This window comes from Camarhynchus parvulus, chromosome 12 (genome assembly GCF_901933205.1).
Source record: "Camarhynchus parvulus chromosome 12, STF_HiC, whole genome shotgun sequence".
Taxonomy (NCBI): domain Eukaryota; kingdom Metazoa; phylum Chordata; class Aves; order Passeriformes; family Thraupidae; genus Camarhynchus; species Camarhynchus parvulus.
The window spans coordinates 7993438-8005693 of record NC_044582.1 but is presented as its reverse complement, the minus strand read 5'-3'; the positions used below and the strand labels follow the sequence as shown (position 1 = coordinate 8005693).

Below are 12256 nucleotides of genomic sequence, written 5' to 3'. Positions count from 1 at the left end.
CGCGCCCGGCTTCCCCATTGGCGCGCCCGGCTTCCCCATTGGCCCGCCCTCTCCTCCCACTCGGCTGCCCATTGGCTGGCGGGCCTGTCCGTTCGCGCGCAGGCGCGGGGGATGAGGCCGTCGCGCGCGGCCCCTCAGGGCTGAGGCACCGGGGGCGGCTCCGTGTGCGGAGTGCCGCCGAGGCAGCCGGGGCCGTGTCCCTGTCCCCGTCCCCGTTCCCGCTGAGATGACTGCCCGGCAGTGCGGTCACGGCTGTCAAGCAAAGTGTCCTCCCAGCCCTGTCTGACTGTGCTCCGCGGGTTGCTGTCGTCTCCTCACAGACAATTATCTTGAGGGCCGTTCCACAGTAAGGGAGCGCTATCGGTTCCCTGCCGTTCTGGAGCATCTTTGGCACTCTTGCCATGCTTTTCTGGAGCATCTTTGGCACTCTCTTTCTGGAGCATCCCTTTTGCCAAGTCTCTTATCCCTGCCATGTGGATAGGCCCCAGGTGGAGGCCAGTCGGTTCTATGGTGCTTGCAGTGAGACGACAAGAGGCCTTAAGCTGAGACAGGAGAGATTCTGATTAGATATTAAAGATTAGTATCTCTGCTTTCTTGGACTGAATAATTGTGGTGCCATAGGTTGGTGGCAAATTTTAAATGCTTGAAACTACTGTGAGGGCTCACTGAAATCAAAACAGATCATTGGTTGGACTTGTGAACTGGTTTAGCTCTGAAATTACTTAGAATTGTAGAATCCCTAAGGTTGGAAAAGACCTCTGAGATCATTGACTCCAACCATTAATCCAGGAGCCCATGTTCACCACTAAACCGTGTGCCCAAGTGCCAGATCCTCACATCTGAACACTTCAGGGATGGTGATTGTCAGTGCCGCCCTGCCCATGGAGAAACTTTTCCCAATATCCAATCTAAACATCTCCTGGCACAATTTGAGGCTGTTTCCTCTGGTCCTGTCACTCCTTACTCGGGAGAAGAGACTGACCCCCACCTGGCTACAACCTCCTTTCAGGTAGTCTGAGAGAGCAAGTCTTAGTAGACTTGATGACAGTTTTTAGCTGGGGAAGAAACAAAAACAAAAACCAATTCCCTTGTTGGTTTTGCCTTTTTGGGACCAGATGAACTTACTCCAAGACTAGATTAGAAAGTGTATGGAATCATTCAGCAGAGCAAATGATTAATGATTATGCAGTCTTGCTATGAGACCATTCTTTATGTTGTATCAGGTTATGATTTACCATTAAAAGCAGATAAAGGACAGGACTGGTGTGTTAAATGGTAAGCAGTTAAATTTTTTTGAGGTAGCTTTTGTTTTGTTGGTTTGGGTTTTTTGATGGGTGGTAGGTGTTTTTTTTTGTTTTTGTTCTTTTGCTGTTGTGTTGGTTTGTTTTTCCCTGTAGGGAGTGGTGAAGAAATTTCCAAGTTAATACTGTTCAGTCAATTAATTTGCCAGCTCAGCTGGTGACTCACTTGACTGAAGCAAGTCACAGCACCTCTCCCTTTTCCTGTCAATAGGGGTAATAATTCAGGGTTATCTTACAAGGTGTTGTAAAGACTAAGTCTTGTATCTCAGCCATGTGACAGGACATTAACATTGGTTCATGGCCAATAAATATATGTGATTTCTGGTTTTGAGACAGTTAACTTGTGACCAAGCTTTACAGCAGTTTTTACAGCAATAAGAAATTACTTTGTTTTGTACTGGAAGATCGTTTTCCCAGTGGAATTCAGGAAGGTGGTCACTTTAAATGGATTTGGTTTAGTTGTCTTTGTTTGTTTACAGCTCTAAGTGGCATCCAAAAGTTTTACTTGAGCTACAAATTTGACTGCAACAAATGTAATAGTAATGAATTGAAGAACCCCTCTGCACCCTCTAATTGTGGTTGTAGTGTTGACACTCTTTTCAGCACTGTAGACCTTTTTTGTTAGTGTGTGAGGGGTTTTTTTGTTGTTGTTTGGGCTTTTTGATTTGTGGGGTTGGGTTTTTGTTTGGTTTGGGGTTTTTTGGGGGTGGTTGTTGGTTTCTGTTTGTTATGTTTTGTTGTTGTTTTTTCTGCAAAATATCTGCTAATAAGCCTTAAAAATGTGGGGAACTAACGCTTGGCACTTTGTCAACAGAGAGAAGAGCAGTGAACACATCTTCAGAGGATTCCAGATGTGTGCCCTTGTGGAGAGAACATTTTGCCTCTGCTGGAGGGTGAAGGTAGCTGTGTGGGTAAGGTAGGCTTTATTTGCAGTGTTTCCCACTTTTTAATACACTGCTCCTCATACTTTTGCTGGTGGCAACCTTGGATTAACCTTGAATTTACCTGCATTCACTTAATCTCCTTGTGTCAAAATAGCTTTTACTTCAACCAAGAAATAGCTAACTGCTTTTGTTTTGTGAAAATTGCTGTTACCATTTTGAGGTATTCTTGCTTTAAAAAAACTTGGGAATTCTGAAGTTGGCTTTGAATATAATACTTGTTATTCATGTTAAAAACATATTTGAAAGAGAACTTTATGCAGCATGACTTCTGAGGTGGTGAGATACTGGGTAAAGAGGTTGTGGGAAAGGTGAATTTTTGGAGCATGGTAAGTAATGAAGAAAGATAATATTTACCATTTAGACCCTTTTAAAAGCTGGAAATGGTGCCCAAGCTCTAGTGAAAGGTGACCCAGCAGTGGATGAGAAGGGCAAAAGGCAGCAAGAGTAAGAACTGAGCCTTCAGACCAAAGCCCCCAAGAGCTCTCAGTGTGGTCTCCTCAGCTGGTGCAAACAGCCAGTGGAGGCTTCCCATCTCCTAAAGAGATGAACTCCACTGTCCCTGGGCAAAAAACAGTGGTGCAAAATCTGAAAGGGTGATTAGTTTCCTGCCTCATCAAGTATATGATGCTGTAAGAGGATTGGATTTGCATATCCAAGGAGCAGTGACTTTTCCTATTATTGGTTACTTAGGAGTCCCAACTTAATGTTTGCTGTGTTGCTCTAATTACCCCTACCAAGGCATTTAGTTAGAAGTCCATAGGTAATTTCAAATGGGTTGCAAGGTAGCAGTGCTCAATACTGATGGGCCAAAACAATGAAATACAGCTTTCAAGAGAAGGCTTAAGGTCCATAAACGGTGACTGGAGCTCATCTTGCAAGTGAACATTGCAGGTGGATGCATGCTGCTTCAAGACCCATTGATATGTGTGAGAAGTGTCCTTGGTAAGATGAATTCTAGAATTGTCACTCTTTTAATAGTTTGGTTTGACAACAATCTTACTGCACAAAACAAAGGCCAGACGGAGGGGTGATTTTTCCTCCTCAAATAAAAATATTGTGTTCGTGTTTGCCTTTTTTTTTTGGACAAATCTTGATTTTGTAGTGTCTCTACAGAAATTCCTCCTTTTCTTTGCCCGAACCAAAAGCTGGTTTTGAGCGCGTGATGTAAACTGCAGTGTGACTGACAGATGAGCTTGAATATAAAAATGTTATAGTGTGTATTTTATTATAATGGATGAAATCAGAATTCTGTCAGTCTTTATTACAAAGCCTTTATCTCCTTTCTTCCCATTACTCATAACTTTTTTGTGTGATTTTGAGTGTTAGCTCTGTAGGATTTAAATATACTTCTGTTTGCTATAAACCCACAAGGAGGGAGAGACATCTATGAGAAAAAATTTTACTAGAGCTACAAATTTGACTGCAACAAATGTAATTGTAATGACTTGAAGAATACCTCTGCATCTTTTAAACCTGTAAATTTGAGTGTACTGCTTCTATTATTTGAAATTTTGCTTTTATGTAGCGAAGAATTATCAGGAAATTTCACATCTGGTATGTTTCAAAAAGGCTGCAACAAAGTTATTTTAATAAGAAAAATGAATGCATGAATTATTTAAAATAGTTGGTGCAACTGTTCCTATTAACTAATCCAGGCACTTGGAAGGCAATTACACTGAGCTTTGACAACACTGCCAACCCACTGCACAGTGCCTTATGCCAAAAGCTATTGTTGTTTTATTGACCACGTTCACCATTACATATGCATATGAAAAAACAGAGGCATTTTCATCGGGATTACCCTAATAGCATTAAGAGATTATTTTTTAAATTTCCTTGGAAGGAAATTCACTTAAATGAGATTACTTATTACTTGACTGGTTTCCTATCATGCTTCTATGTTTAGGTAAGTGGAGTCCATTAGAGTATAACGTTTTTTAAAAAACTGATTTTATACATTAATGATTTCAAATAAAAGAGAAGTACTATATTTGTGCACAGCTTCTTTTGAGAAAGTGAAGTCGATGCTCTGGTTAGGAGAGATAACACTTTTTGTCCCCCTTGGTGGCCCCCCTAGTGTCACCATTAGTTGCTAATTACTTGCAAACAAATAAACAATTAACTCCTCGTGCCTCTTGGTGGGAGAGTTTTCATTGACATGCTAAAACTTTCTAATAAAAGATTTTAATTAATGACGTTACAAATCCAACCCCCTTGTCAACATAGCTATAAGTAGGCCTTGTGGAGAAATGCAAGCGCAGTGCCCCTGCTATGCTGGCTGAGGGCGAAGGCATGGCTGCTCCCTCGCTCTGTGCTGCCACCACGGCGGCCTCTCCGCAGCGCCACAAGGTGCCCGGCTTTGGAGACAGCAAAACCACACACTGCTCCTTCTCAATTGAGAGTATATTGGGACTGGAGCAGAAAAAAGATGGCATTCCAGCTGGGAAACCTCACAGACCCTGGATGGATGCATGCACCAGCTTGGGTAAGACAGTCTGTTTTGTAACCTCTTAAGCTTTTACCCTTTAAAAATACTGTCTTGGTTCTACTACAAACCAGTAAACTGAAGCTCTCCTTTTCTTGCTCTTTCTAGTTTTAGGTGATGACAGTAATCCCCATCTGCAAATCCCTGTTGTTTGTTCTGAAAATCCATTATTTCATGCTAGAAGTGGTCCAGTGCAAGAGGAAACCGTTTTGAAATGTGAAAAATATTTTTCAGTCACTGAAACGCTGTCTTTCAAACGAGAATTGAGCTGGTACCGGGGTAGAAGACCAAGAACTGCATTCACTAGAAACCAGGTAGGGCTTTTCTCAGCATTTAACAAATGGGTAACAATGTAGTTTAGTAAAACGTTGGAAGAAACCTCTAACAGCTGATAAGCTCAGTGTGATGTCCCTCTGCAGAGAGAAATGTAATCAGGAACTAGTGTAAATTAACAGGAGTGTTGCTAATTTCAGCAGATCTGTGTTTATACATGGAATTTGAATTGTGCAAACACTGATCAGAAGTCTCCTGTTGAACAAACGAAGCTGTTATTTTATTATTTTATTTATTTTATGTATTACTGCTATGAACATAGTGTTACCTATTCAACAAGTGTATTTTAACCTCCTCAGATTGAAGTCTTGGAAAATGTTTTTAAAATGAACTCCTACCCCGGCATTGATATTAGAGAAGAGCTAGCTCACAAATTAGATTTAGATGAAGACAGGATCCAGGTAATTAAAGACTTATTTGAACTTTTCTGTAATTCCAGCTCTATGTACTCTCTGCTTATGTACATAAGTGGTTTGACAGCATTAATGAGAATTTAATACTCTCAATTTAAACCAATGTATATACAAGAAACATGCCTTCAATGATTTGTGAAATGGAAACCATTGAATTCCTTCTGAAATCTAAAGCCTTCCATAGCACTGATGAGGAATTAATCACTGTAATATTTCCACAATATCTGCTCTGTTAATCTTTAGTTATTATCTGCAGAACTTGATAATTTCTTTAATAATTTTTTATGTTTTACTTGTCACCATATTTGAAAAATAAATTTGAAACAGGTATGGATATAATTTGTGAGACTGCCAGCAGAGCACAGATGTGTTAAACCAGTGTTTGAACCTATGTCTTTCTCTGGCCAAAAACAAAATCTGTTCAGGAATGTTAATTATTGATTTCCAGGCAATTCAATGTGATAAGAAGCATACTGTAAACATAAGAATTTGGGCTTTGCTTTATTGTTTATCAGGCTTTTGTTGCAAGTATTATATGGGGCTTGATGAGAAACTTGATGCTGCAAATAGTTAAGCAGCTGAAGAAATAGCACCATAAGACATGTGTGAATTCCAGATGTTCAGGGTCTTCCAAGATCTGATTCTATCATGGAATTTAATACCAGCTTTTATATTAATTAAGTGAAGCTGATCTCATTTTCCAGTTAACCTGGGGATATTATTTTCTTTGTCTGTGGTGTTAAAATTACAGGCATCTGCAGATTTTAAATTTATATTGAACTTGCAAACTGCTGTCATCACACAAAATATTGCCATACTGTGTGAATACTTTTAAGTTTCAAATATTATTCTGCTTCCACTGCTGTGTTTCTGAAAAGCATCCCTTTTCTTTCCATTTTAGATCTGGTTTCAGAACCGCCGTGCAAAGCTGAAAAGATCACACAGAGAATCTCAGTTTCTAATGGTGAAAAATAGTTTCACCTCCAGCCTGCTGGAGTAGAAGGAAGGATGGCTTGCTGTTACAGTACTGCTACAGAAAATGAAAAATTGTTCATAACCTGTATTAAGTAATGATATAGTAATTATGATTTAATGCCCAGATTTGAAAGTTTATTATAATTTTCATTCAAATAAACTGTAAATACTTGAAGTATTATTCTAATCTACTTTTTGTGGAAAAAGTGAACTTTTCCTATATATATTTGAGTAAGTATTTTCAGAGATTTTGAGATATTTTTGCAGTTTAAAACAATGCAAACCCTGGGTTGCACGAGAATTTTACCTATTATGAATTACTGCAGATAACTTGATAAGCTTTATGGTTCTAGAAGAAGTCTGTTTCAAGTTTGAAATAAACTGTATGCAAAATAGATTTTGCTACAGGAAACAGTTTGTTGCATTGGAGTTTAAATAGCTTATCTATAAGAACATGATAGTTTGCATAAATAAGATAATTTTTAGAAAAAGGTGTCTCCAATGGAAGGACTAATATTCAACTGACTTCAGTTTTAACCATTGCTCAGTTAAAAGAAGCTGACAATTATAATCTTTTAATGTAATTTTAATTAATTTAGGTTATTTGCCTATTTAATTCTCTAACTTGGTTTTCTCCTCTCTTGTCAGTATAACTGTTACAGTTATGGAAATTGCCCTATTATCTTTTAATGACAGAATGTAGCATTTCATGGGACCAGATCAGTGGGGCCAGGCCAGATATCCAGATCATTGCCATTAATTTTAGGGTGTTGAATTCGTTTTTATCAAACAGTACATGAAAGTTAATTATCCTTATATTTGATACTGAACCTGAAGTCAAGGAGAGCCATATACCAAAAAAAAACCCCTCAACTCTTTCTTCATGTGCATAATGTGAGGAAACATTGTAAGTACAGGTTGATGCTGCTCTTTGTTCAGCAGAGCTCTAATCACTTGCCTCATGTGCTGGTGACCTTCAGTGAGACTCCAGCCTGTGTTTCTTGCTCGACATAAATTCTACATTATCTCATGAACAAAGAATTGCTCTTCCTTTCTTCATGCTTGTATCCATAGCTGTTGTCCAATAGGATGAAAGGTAAGTTGATAAAATAGGATGATAGAAAAATCATTTTATGTAGTCTCATACTAGGAAAAGCTAAAGGGAGGGATGATCTGACAGTCCTTACTTAGTATTTTGAATTATAGTTTGAGCTACAAGAGATTAAATAAAAACATTTCTATATTTTCTGAAACATATCACTGAAAAACTGCATTACTTTAGAACTGGGTGACAGCTATTGGCCCTTCCATGTTTTTGTGTTCATTGGCTCATTGCCTTTTATGCAGAATCCTAAAAATCTTGAATTGTTTGGCTTGCTTCTGGAAATCTTATTTTAATACGGAAATAACAAACTTTTATCTGATATTGAAGCATTATTTTTTGTGCTTTATTGGATTTGGGAAATAACATTCCTAACTGAATTCTGTTGTATCCTGCATTCCAAAATACTTAAGAGAAACACAAGTAAAGCAATTTAAATTGAGCCAGATCCATTAGAAATAGTTTTTAGAGAAATTGAAATCTCAGTTCAGATACCTGCCTGATCTGGTAAAGGCAAAGACAATATTGGGAATGCGTTCTTTTATTTTGTTTTTCTTCACACCTTTCACACCTCAAAACGTATATTGCCCATAGCTTAACCTTATTGCAGGTAATCTGAAACTATTGTCTACTTTGCTTCTGGAAACAAAGTTTCCAGCAGCAACAGATTAGACTAATCTGTACAGACTGATTGCTTAAGAACCTTACTCTATTATCTGGCAAATACCTAAATACACCTAAAGTCTGCTATAATGGAACTTGTCTCAAGTGACGGAAGTCTGACAAAGCAATTTAAGAGAAGCTGTAGAGTAGTAGCAGAATAATAATAGCACCGGCCCTGGTATCCTGCTCTCCATTAGCAAATGCTACCAGCAGGATCTTTAGTGTGAGGTGCTAGGAGTGTCCCACACAGTGCTGGGGGGAAAAGAATTTAAAAGCAGAGTTGAATTATTTGCTTCATTTGGCTTAGCGTGTTCTTCCCAGAGTAAAGGAGTCAGCAAGTCAAAAAAGAGCCTCTCACTTTACATTTATACCTGTTTTGGCCAGCGTGGGTTTAAACTGTGCCCACCACTTTCTCAAATACAGCTGGATTTTTTTCCACCTTGAAAAGTGTTAGTCTGGACTTCACAGGGTGTTTGTCTTGTCCTGGCAATATGCAGGGCTCCCTTGGCAATGTATGTGACAGTTGTGTTTGCTGTGCAGGAACAGCAGTGGGGGAGGCCACCCTGCATGCTGGAATCCAGCCCTGCTCTTTCATTCCTTAGATTGATTTAGTTTCCATATGATCTTTGTCCCTTTATTTTAAAGGACTTACATTATTGGATGGGAAATATAAGGTATTTTATTTTTAAAAATATTTTGGCGCTATAGTGATTGACCTGAATTATTATTTCATGTCCTGTTATTTCGTTAATGGATTCATCTTGAATCAAAATCACATTCTGTTATTTTATATGAGCAATTTATAATATCTTATGTATGTATTTGATAATGAAAGAATAAAAAGACAAAGTATAATAATCATTATATGAGGGGGAGCTGGGGCTGTCCAACCTCTTGGGGGGCATAAGAATCCCACCTGATTGCTTCAGAAAGGGAGCTCTTGTGGTCACAGTGGGCAAACAAAGCTGTTGGTGAGGGAGAGGAAACCAGGCCTGCTGAACAGCCTTCAGTTCTAGATTCCTTTGTGGGGGAATAGTGCCTGGATTTGTGTGACATGAGGGGAAAGGGCTACAGAAAATATGGAAACCAGTCTGTCTATTTTGGGCACCCAAAATTGATACTGGTGGCCAGCAGCATTTTCAGGAGAATCCCAGGAAGAGTGAAGTGTTGCCTTGCGTGGCCCAGTGTTACCACTGAAGTTTTGCTTTCTTAGATTAATTAGAAAATGGAAAATTAATCATATACTTGTTGAATTTAGAAACAGCAATAAATTGGATTTCTTTTAATACCTGTTTTTTTGCAGGACACTGTTTATTAAGCAAGGAGGTAAGAACATGATCAAAAATGCTTGGGGATATGGGCTTTGGTGTAGCTGGGTGTGATTGCCAGTGACTTTCATTCCCCTGGGTAAGTTTTATATTTGATCACAGGGATGTGCTATGGGGCTGGTATTAGAGTGACAGAATAAGCACTGCATTGCTCGTGCCTTAAAATCTAAAAGGAAAAAGAGAAAAAAAATGCAGTAAAGTGATAGGTTTTGCAAGTGTGTTTTGATCCATGTTGTGAATCAGTGGCTGTGAAGTTCAGCATCTTGAGCAAACAGAGTATGTTGTGGAATCACACAGGTGCAGGTTGTGCTTTTGATATTAAATTTCAAGCAGGCTTGGGATGTTGTAAGGATGTATATGTGTGACCAGTAAAATTGATACAACACCTAGACTGAAAGAGAGGTAAATATTCCTTCTTTCCGCATTTATGTTCCAAGATTTTTTTCTCCTAGCTCCTAAAGCAGGTTTTCCTCTGCCACTAGGATGGCTTGAAGGACAGAAGTAGGCAGGTGTTATAAGATAGTCCTCTTCATTAAAAATTATCTATGTCATTAGTCTTGTTATTAATCACTATGAAATTTTGAGACTTTGCAATATTTAAATTGCGTATGTTTCAAACTCATTATCTCATTGTGACCTTTAAAAAAAATCCATAACCTTGCATCAACTCAATTATTGCACCTTCTTTTTCTCTGATCCTTTCTTGCTCTCTTAGAACTGAATTTTTATTTTACCAGTCCATGACATTTTACTACTTCTAAGGTTTTAAGTGCCTGACCACAATTTCTAGATGCTGGGGCATTCTCTTGTCTATATAACTGAATTATGTTTTATAAAATGAAAATGAAAAAAAAATCTTTTATTGATAAATTTCCTACTTTTAATGATTAGAATTTTGTATGGATCATAGTAATACTCCAAAATATCTTGGGATTCAGTTTCTATGAATGATGCCATATTAAGGAAATTAAGAAGATAGCAGATAAAGTATTCTGCACTAAAAATCGCTGGCTGTTTCTTTGGCTTTTCCATATAAATTCAGGCTTTAAAGTCATACATTTTGAAACGGTTTTGGTCTGTATTTGAACTGCCTAGAGAAGTGCTGGGCTGCTTCTGTCCTCTAGAGGCCGGATTTAGCAATGACAGCCCCACTGCTGTGGGATTTAATCCGCACTCTGCAGCGGGGCCGGGGCGCGGGATGCCCGCAGGGGATTGACTGATCCTTCCAATTACACAACATTTGTGACCGAATTGATGTTCTGCACACGTACAAGGCCTGATTTTTTAAAGCTCACAGTATTGTGCACAGTATTGTGCACAATATTGTGCACAGTATTGAACAGAACTTAGTGATGAGTGGATGCTTAATGTTTTTTGATACTCTGAACACCCAACCTTTTACCTCTAAATGAATTTAGGCTGCTGTTGGGACTCTGTGTCTGTAAGACTGCCCGGCTTTGTCAGTTTATTTAGGAGAATATTTTCACATTCCAAAAGGGAATTGTCAGGAAGGGTTTCTTCACAGAAAGGGTTGTTAAACACTGGGACAGGCTGCCTAGGGAGATGCTGGATTTGCCATCCCTGGACATGCTCAAGAGACCATTGGATGTGGCATTGAGTGCAGTGGTCTGCTTCAGAGTGTGATGGTTGGTCAGAGGTTGGACTCGGTCTTAGAGGTCTTTTCTAAGCTAAATGATTCTGTGAAAGCTTTTGACAAAGTATCCTGCAGTTCTAGAATAACTCCACTCATTATTGTGTAAAACTTAGAATGACTTCTGCTACAATATCTACTAATATAATTCTTCTGTGATAATAAATACAGTGTTGTCAATGCAAATATTTGCCAGGCAAAAAACTTATTGCCACCAGATTTTCAGTTTTCATTGTTTCATCACATTGGAAGGATAAGAAATTACTGTGTGCTGTTTAAATACTGTGAACTTTTTAACCATTCTAATTGCTTTTCAAAGAATTCAGTCAGAGCAAAATATTAGAAAATATGATATTATCCATCTGTCATGATTCAAATATTTGTAGGATTCTCTAACTTCAGAGTAGCATTCCATTGTGTGCTATGGGATGTGTCTATCTGACAATATTCCTGTAGTTTGCTCTAATTCATTTTGGCAGAGAAAGGAAGTCAGAGGGAAGCATTCTCAGGAGGCATCAGCACTGCCCTTAGAATGCTGAGACTTCTGTAAAATTTAAGTTGGTTACATGGAAAATCTTTTCTTGGGGGTGTTTTTGTTTAAATAAAAAAAACTGATCCAGTTTTTTCCTTCTTTCCTCTGTAAACATACAATCCTGGGCAGTTAGTTTTATCACAATTTATGGTTTAGGAGGACTGGTGTTTTAAGTGGTTGCTACTGAAAGAAATAATATTAATCTACTGTAGTTTACCATGTTAACAGGATTTAACTTTCCATGGAGCCTTAACAAATCTTGTTCACTGCATTTCAGTCTGTTATTATCTGCATATTTATCTTACTCTTTCCAAAAATAAGCAGCTAACTCAATCCTGATATCCAACTGCTTCAGATTTGTGTTTTAAAATAATATGCCAGACTGTAGAGAGAAAGAACCATGAGTTTGTTTGTTGGAGAGGTAGAGCTGCCAGCAACAATTGTCATTCCTAATAGGGCCCTTCCTCTGTTTTCTTCAGCCCAGTCATGTAGAACTGCTGTGCATTCTTTCGTAAATCTGTTATAAAGT

General features: G+C 38.5%; 2 protein-coding genes across 3 annotated transcripts in view; both read left to right on the top strand.

The window, feature by feature from the left end:
• Positions 1–118: 118 nt before the first annotated feature.
• On the top strand, positions 119–6569 carry HESX1 (HESX homeobox 1). Of its 2 annotated transcripts, none has more exons than XM_030956590.1 (6): positions 119–346; positions 2116–2217; positions 4472–4730; positions 4839–5044; positions 5363–5464; positions 6378–6569. In XM_030956590.1, the coding sequence occupies exons 3-6, from the start codon at positions 4517–4519 to the stop codon at positions 6474–6476; spliced, it is 621 nt and encodes a 206-aa protein (XP_030812450.1). In that variant the 5' UTR covers positions 119–346; positions 2116–2217; positions 4472–4516; the 3' UTR covers positions 6477–6569. The 2 variants fall into 2 exon arrangements, with proteins under 2 accessions (XP_030812450.1, XP_030812449.1); XM_030956589.1 differs by having other exon boundaries at positions 119–1275.
• IL17RD (interleukin 17 receptor D) overlaps positions 2149–12256 on the top strand; it is a 56150-nt gene continuing 46042 nt past the window's right edge. Inside the window, exon 1 of the mRNA XM_030956588.1 lies at positions 2149–2217. The gene's annotated coding sequence lies outside the window, so the exon portion shown is untranslated. The remainder of the gene's footprint in view (positions 2218–12256) is intronic.

Bases quoted from the DNA above. Each gene is read 5' to 3' on its own strand.
- HESX1 (XM_030956590.1), top strand. From the start codon at position 4,517: ATGCTGGCTGAGGGCGAAGGCATGGCTGCTCCCTCGCTCTGTGCTGCC. The intron at 4,731-4,838 runs GTAAGACAGTCT...TGCTCTTTCTAG, and splicing joins GGATGCATGCACCAGCTTGG to TTTTAGGTGATGACAGTAAT. The intron at 5,465-6,377 runs GTAATTAAAGAC...TTTCCATTTTAG, and splicing joins TAGATGAAGACAGGATCCAG to ATCTGGTTTCAGAACCGCCG.